The 8,521-nt window shown below is 31.6% G+C and overlaps 1 protein-coding gene across 1 annotated transcript in view; it reads left to right on the forward strand.

Moving 5' to 3' along the window:
* LOC149802315 (cadherin-23-like) overlaps positions 1–4,183 on the forward strand; it is a 97,538-nt gene extending 93,355 nt beyond the window's left edge. Inside the window, exons 12-13 of the mRNA XM_089951499.1 lie at positions 2,051–2,147; positions 3,988–4,183. Coding sequence (XP_089807625.1) covers positions 2,051–2,147; positions 3,988–4,183 — 293 coding nt within the window. The remainder of the gene's footprint in view (positions 1–2,050; positions 2,148–3,987) is intronic.
* The last annotated feature ends 4,338 nt before the right edge of the window (positions 4,184–8,521 follow it).

The following is an 8,521-nucleotide window of genomic DNA, read 5'->3' on the forward strand; positions in this document are numbered from 1 at the left end:
TCAGCCCATCTCGGTGTGGACCTTGAATTGCAGTTGCTCTAGCCAACACAGTAAATTTCGTCTGCTATGTAGAATTTGACAATACCCTGGAAATCAACAGTTTGAGAGATTTGATTATATACAATTAGAAAAAATGGGACACGAAAAGCCTAAGGAGATAATAATGTGTTTGAGCGATATAGAAGAAGACCAAGACGAAGATACGGTCATGATTTCAAGATGTCCAGAACAAGAATCGCATTTAGTGTCCTGTTTTGCTCAGGACCTAGTTGAACAAATTACAACTAGATAAATTTAATCATACTAGTCAGAAACAATACGATAAATATATGATGAGTCCAGAAGAAAAGTTGTAATAATATCTGGAAGTGGCTAGGACCGTCATCTCAAAAGAGAAATCTTTCCGAAAGTGGCGTAAAAACTTGATCATTCCATACACCCATTGACTTCTCTGGAGACTAAACATATCGAATCTCTCTTGCAACAGAATACGGAGACAACCGTTGTTTATCGACTTATTTGACAGACTATTTTTAAGTAAAATATCAGGTTTGAATTGATGACTTATCATTACCTGTGAAACCACAAAAGAAAAAGAATCGAACATGGAAACTTCATTTAAATTATAATTCACAGTTCACGTACACCTTCTTGAAATCATGTGGTGTGCTAAAGATGCACTTCGTCATCCTAAACCTAAAGACTTTCAAGCCTATGTTATCAACACAAGCTACAGTCATCGATCAGAAACTCATTGAGTTGTTATAACATTTTTGTCCTAAACTATGTAAAAAGCATGAGGAAAAACCAAGGACTTTTGTAAAATCCAACAAATAACTTATTTTCCTGGAATACAGAATGAAACTTTAATAATAACTCTTAAAGTATTGTGCATTAAATCCCAAATAGTCCAAAATGTGCTAAATGAAATGTGTGAAGCTCCAAATGAATTTCAGGGGTATTTTAAATAAATGTCGATATTGATTTTGCTGATATACCTGTTGTCTCGAACGTATTAATGTTCCAATGACCTGGATTCTGGCTATGTTGTAACAATTTCTGGATGTATCACAATAATACAATCCAAAATATATTTGTCTGAATTCATAATAATTCCACAACTTTTTGACCTAGAATATTATTAAGCATTTTGCAATCCAAGTAAATAACAATTTGAATAAATCTTCCAGCCAAATTGCAATCTGAACACAACAATAAGACTGATTCTGTTTTGGATGTTGAGGCAAGAATGACTGATCCTAATTAAAACAAGATTATATACCCCTCTTTTGACCATTTGCTGAAAATAATGTGACAACTTAATAGGAAATTTACATTTTAGAAGTTGCTAAGGTCAGAACAAAGACTGTGTCTTTAACTCAAGTTGAAGTAAAATGTTTACTATTAATAATGACCCGAATATTCAATCTTCAGTGGTAGAAAAATATTAGCTATGTATTATGTTGTTTGCAAAATAAATGTCACTGGTCAAGAACACCATTAACTTGATCGTGGGCAAAGGTCAAGTATCAATACAGGTATGCATAAGATTTAGTCATTGCGAAAAGTCAACATGTAATACAAATTGAATATGCTGTCTGGTTGCCCAACTATAACAGTACTTTTATTTATGTGGACTACCTCATCTGGAAGTAAATCCAGGAGTGAGATATTCTTGAGATGCACAAAATATACTGTCATGAAACGCGCTTCTTTCTGGTTGATCTAAAAGATATCTCAGCCTGAATATACAAAAAGAAATACCTCTTCAATTTTCATAATGCCGCCGAGAAATTAAATATTTTTGCTCATAAATTTGAATTGCGAAATGTATGGAAATCCAAGAATGCACGTAATTGGCAGATAAACAGCTCAATGCTGAAACGGCTTCATGTCATAAGTTGCGATACCGGTGGATAGACAGAGAGGCAACAAGACAGATATATACCTTATATATATATATATATATATATATATATATATATATATATATATATATATATATATATATATATATATATATATATATATGCTTATTTATTTATTTTAGATTCGAGTCTGGATGTCCCACTTCTGGCTTCTCTCCTACCAGTGTTGCTCCTTATCTTAATTGTCTGCCTAGTACTTGGAATTTTCACATGGAGAAGGTATTCACTGACCAGATTCAATTAACTGAACGTTAATTATTTGAAAGTAGCAAAAAATAAATTGCTTCCATAATTTGCAATAAAATACAACTAAATATTGTTATAATGCTTGCCACATGCATGATATACGATTTCAACACGTGTGCATTCTTGGAATTTTTCACAAAAGTTTTTAGGTTTAGATCACCCATATTAAAATGCTCGTTGCATTAATATCAGAGAACCTTTTTGAGGTTTGCCCTGTGACCTTGAAAACCTTTAAGGCTGAAAATTGAATTCAAGCTCAAAACTTAAATTTTTTCATCCTTTATGATATCCTATGTTATTGAATGTCATCTAGATTTATGAGAAGAAACAATTATAATGAAACGTTCCGAAGTGTCATTATTCACAGCGCATTCTTAAATTCACAATTGAGAAAATTATATTTCGATATCATGATGAATATTCTATTATCTCGAAATATACCCAGAAATGTTATGAATAATGTGTTATTCCTCAAATTATGTTTGAAAAAAATATATTTCGTGTAATTTGGGTTACGCCAAATTCTCTTAAGATACAGCCGGTAGCGAGACCTGAAATACAGCTATTATGTTGAATTCAAATGAAAAGATAATATTATTATTGAGGACAAATTAGGTTTTAATTAAATGTTATTTACTCCATAACTCCTTCTAAGACTGAAATAAAGAATTTTGATGTGTAGAATTGGTAACATAAGAGTTATGCTTCATTTTCTCCAGTATCTCTACTTCTGATTACAATTACAACAGTGTGAAAGTAATATAAATATGATCAAGTAAAATTAATTTGAAGAATATTTGACTTGAGAAATGTAGCAAACTTTGGGACAGTTCTTGTGATGAATTATTTGATAGCGTTAATATTAATTATTTGAAAAGTGCTAGTCATCGTCTTTTATAGATACCAAACATCACTACAATTTGATAGATAGCCAATGTCAATGAGAATTGATAGAAACCTAACATCACTGCAAATTGATGATCAATGTCAATGCAAATTGATAGTCAACATACATGTAAATTGATAGATAGCCAACGTCAGTGAAAATTGATAGAAACCCAACAAGACTGCAAATCGATAGATGCCCAACGACAACGCAAATTGATCGATAGCCAATATACCTGCAAAATAATACGTACCAACCATCTGCAAGTTGGTAGACAGCAAAAGTACTTTCACATTGGTAGATATCCAACGTCAATGCAAATATATAGAAACCCAACATCACTGTATATTTATTGAGATGCCCAACGTCAATGCAAATTGATAGATAGCCAACAACCCTGAAAATTGATAGCAATCGAACATCACTGCAAACTGATCGATAGGATACCCAACACTCCTGCAACCAATTATCTGAAAATTGGTAGATAGTGAACATCACATCAAACTGATAAATACACAGCGTCAATTCAGAAAAGATAAATAGCAAACATCCCTCTAAATTATTAGATAGCAAACATCCCTTCAAATTGACAGATAACCAATATCCCTGCAAAGTGATAAAAACCCAACGTCAAAAGCAAATTCACAGATTGCCAACATCACTGCAAAATAATAGACAGCCGTAATGACTGCAAACTTAAAACTATATTATGATGATTTAGATGTAAATATTGAAATGCTTATTTACCATTTTTAATATAAACTGGCAAGTGACAATCATTGATAAAATATTAGTATAAATGACCGGTAACTAATGCATAGTCATGCCAAATATATATATATATATATATATATATATATTGTTGCATTCATTGATTGAAACAACTTTCGGGAAAATATAATGAGAATGCATATTTTTGTATTGCAGGAAGCAAAATGCTAAAATGTCTAACACTAAGCGAAACGGTGCGACACCAAGTGTAAACGAAGTCACGGTCACTGAATCTCCAGAAGCTGCTTATGAAAGCCTGGACGATTATTATATGTCTTTGGATAACAGCAAAGAGATCAGTCCTGAGTATGATCAGATTACTCATGACTACATAAACAAAACAGGATTATAGTAATATATGATGGTATACCAGATATAAGTTTCAGATGTAAATATAATTTCTTGATTCATTATGTGCTTCTGGCATACAGATCCATTGTATCTGCGAAACTTCATGGAATTTTAGAATATCATCAACTTTGAAATGAATATACCAAACAAACCATGATTATACGGGGAAAATAAAGTATAAATAACAAGTATTTTTTAAACTCATGAAGAAATTGTTGTGAGTGAAAGATAGACAAGAAAGAAACTTCACAAAGATACCATGTCATTGATAAACAAATGTGTTTGAAGATATTCTCTTCAGGTTAATGAATCATGTGTAAATTTCAAACAGCTGTCAATTTCAGGATATATATAAAAAGCACGTCTTTGCTCAATATATATATATATATATATATATATATATATATATATATATATATATATATATATATATACACACACACACACAGACCGAATAACAATCCATCCAAGCGTACCAGTGTTTTAAGCAGTTAAAAAATGTCACTTATAAACTGGTTGCAACAACTAATTCTTGACACATTGGAATACTTTTGTCACTATCATGTAAATAGGTCAAACCTTTTTAGTTCTTATGATAAATATATCAGTGATTGATTCGTGATTGATCGCAACGTTGCCTTATCTGCAACATATCTTTATGTAAATGCATATTTAATTTAGGTTTTTGATTATATATATATATATGATTTAATTTAATTGTTTGTCTGTTAGTTGTAAAAAAAAAAATTTTTTAATTATATGTCATAGTAATGTAATATTGTTTACTGGAATTTGAACTTTCCGGAAATTTGTTTGACCTGAATGTTTATTTCGTAAACGCCTTATAATATAACTTTGTATCTAAATTCTGACCTAGTTACTGGCCTTGACTCAAAATCAGTAAACAACTTTTTTTTATTGTGTGATTTATAGAACGAGGGATTTATAGTTAAATCGAGGCTGTATTGGTTGGTGTACGTGACATTACACATCTAAATAGCTTCTATTTCGAAATTCTGGTTTTACCTGATTTGCGCAGTAGTCATATTTAATAGTGATGTATTGAGAGAAAAAACTAGGACTTCTATTTTTTAATTCTTGGACTACTCTTGCATTATTTTTGGATTTGATTCTTAAAACTTAAGTTCTTTAATCCATTTTTACCTTGTTTTTCTAGGGAAAAAAGGATTTGTTGAATTTATAAAGCTTGTTGTCTTCGCTCTTTTCTTGTTACTCTTTATGACAGCATAAACACGTAACAATATATATCTGTGTGTGTGTGTGTGAAAATGTTCTATATTTTATATTTACATATGTGTTATATAAGTCTTAATAAACAATTTTCATAACACTGAAACTACATTTAAGATTAATATCCTTTGTTAAGCGCTTCATCCGGAAATACATTCATTGTAATGTATGTTACCTTAAGAGCCAATGCAATATTAATGAGAAGAAGTTACATGATTTGTAACAAAAGCTGCAAGAAATTTCACTCGCATTCAACCTACGATTTGAATAGCTTAAATGATAATATTTTTAAGAACCATAGGTATTTATTTTGCTGTTTAAAATGTTATCTATCTATCTATCTGTCTGTCTGTCCGTCTGTTTACTGTCAATCTATTAATATATCTATCTATTGATGATTATCCAAGAGGGTCTGAATGAAATAATAATTCTGTGCATACTCATGAACATCCTGTTATATACCCTTACACCAAATTATTATACCCTTCGTCTATTGTTTGGAGTGATTGGTTTGAAGTGTGCAGTAATACATACAGAATTGTACATCTGATTTGTTGTTTCACCTGTTGGAATTAATAAATCGGTAATAATTTTATTCACAGTCGGTAATATCTTTGAATGTGTCACAAGCTGTTTAATATATATATATATATATATATATATATATATATATATATATATATATATATATATATATATATATATATATATATATACTCTTTATGGCCCAGTGACACAAGAGAAACATAATGATGGAGGAGGAAAAATGTGTGAACTTACATTTGAAACTGGAAAGGATTCATACCAAGAGAAGTAAAATTAAACGTCCCTTGAATGTCTCTTAATAATCAGGTAAAGAAGACACGTCATAATACTTTGTATTTCAGTAATCAAATTGTTAAATGGTAGTATTGTTCAATAAGACCTAACTAGCTGGGGCATTGAATTGGAACAATATTATGCACACAAGCTTTGTGTCACAAAGACATGTTTTTTGTACATGGAACTAATTGCAAGCCATAAAGACCTTTCTGTACTTGAAAGGCATTATGATCTGTGAACCTATTTATACCAATTCCAGTCATGATTTGTATTCAAGCTTTTCTTAAGCCTGTTATTTTCATTATGTGACATATTTTGTTTAGATATTTAGTGCATAAAGTTACTCAGATTTAAATAAAAACAAGAGTTACTCAAAAGGACTAGTATTCTGCAAAAATTGTTTTCTTGAATCCAAGATAAGTTTTTTCTTTTCATTGATGATCCACAGATGCGTAAGTTTCATGTGTGTTGAAGCGCTGCGTGGTATTTTTTAACTTTTCAAGGATATGAAATGATGATACTGATATGGCGAATACAATAATAATAATAATAATAATAATAATAATGATAATAGTAATACTTATTATCATTATTAATATTATTATTATTATTATTATAACATTTTCCTAAGTCACAATCACTTTCGACACAAAAGGAACAAGGGCTGGCATTTCGTTCTGAGGAATAATTAAATCACAAAGATCAGACAATAATGAGTGATATATAGTCTGATTTTCGAAGAACGAACAATCGGTCTGACCACTGGTAAGTGCAATTGAAGAATTAAAGAAATGAACAATCTCAATAAATTGCGTCAAAGTTTAGAGGTAAAGCTTCTGAATATGAAAAAGAAACTTAGGAAGCAAGAGGCCCAATCCTGAATAACGTAATCTTCCATGGCATGCCAGAAACATACATCAAGGGTGAAAAATAAAGCTATACTGAAAGCACAATAAGAGGATATACAAAACAGAAGTTTTGATATAGGTTAAGCAAAAACTGAAATTGAATGGTGCACCTTCTACGTTCGAAGCGGAGTCCAAGGTTTGCAATTATTAATTTATTCGTTTTAAAAATAATTCAACAGTTGGGTTTTTTATATAAAGAAATAATTCTGAGAAAGGACTAAGCTTGAAACGAGGCACAGTTGGAGGATGGAGAAAAATAACTGAATCTGTCAATTAATGTCTAGACATCCCAGATGTAACAGAACCGCATACCCGTGTTAATATAGACTTTGCAGAAAGAATTGTTTGGGCACGAGCAAATCCCTTATTCAGCTGCACAGGAATGGAAAGGCAGCTTTCTTGAAATTTGATAGACTTATTATAAATTGAACTGGATAGGTCTTCAGGGAGACACCGCTGGATATTATACGTATAAACGTTATATCTGGGTTTGGTTTATTCGAGTCTTTGCATGGGATACATGCTGTACAGATGAATATTTACATTAAGCCCAGTCTCTGGAATATTCAAGGTTTGAGAAAAGTAGTGAAGGGGGGCACTATACGTACAATGGGAATTAGCATTAAAAACACCCTTGGGGCACTATACGTACAATGGAAATTTAACATGGAGAAAAATCGTGGGGCACTATACGTACAAGGGAAATTTAACATGGCGATAAATCGTGGGGCACTTTACGTACAAGGGGAATTTAACATGGGAATAGAGTTTGGGCTTGTTTAGGGACAAGGGGAATTGAACATGGGATTTTTTTTTTAAAAAAATTTTTTTAAAAAGGGGTAGGCAATTCAAAAGACTATCTCTTTTCGAGAAATATGGCTGGCCCTGAAAAGGGCCTTTGGGTTTTCTTCTTCTAATTTCTTCTTTTCCTCCACCAACTTCTTATTTTATCTCCAACACTCTTTCTCTTCTTTTTTTTCTCCTTCTCTTCTTTCTTCTCTTCTTTCTTCTCTTCCTCCTCTTCTTCTTTCTTCCTCTTCTCATTTTCCTCTTCTTTTTCAATTTTTTCGTTCCATGTTCTTATTCTTATCTTTTCCTCTTCATCCTCCTTCTCCTCCTTGATCTCTTTCATTACACCACTAATCTTGTCCTTTGCTTTCCTTAAATTGTTAATTTCCATCTTTACACGATGGGGACTATAGGAATAATGGTCTTCAACCAGTCTTAATAGCATCTGTTCCATTATTCCTAAATTGTCTAAAACGTCTTGCAAGGTTTGTAATTTGTCTATTTGGTTTGACGCCATCTTCTTTGTATTCTTTGCAGAATGGTTTGAACGACGAATACTGTGGGTTCTT

This window comes from Sinohyriopsis cumingii, chromosome 3 (genome assembly GCF_028554795.1).
Source record: "Sinohyriopsis cumingii isolate HCF-2022 chromosome 3, ASM2855479v2, whole genome shotgun sequence".
NCBI lineage: Eukaryota > Metazoa > Mollusca > Bivalvia > Unionida > Unionidae > Sinohyriopsis > Sinohyriopsis cumingii.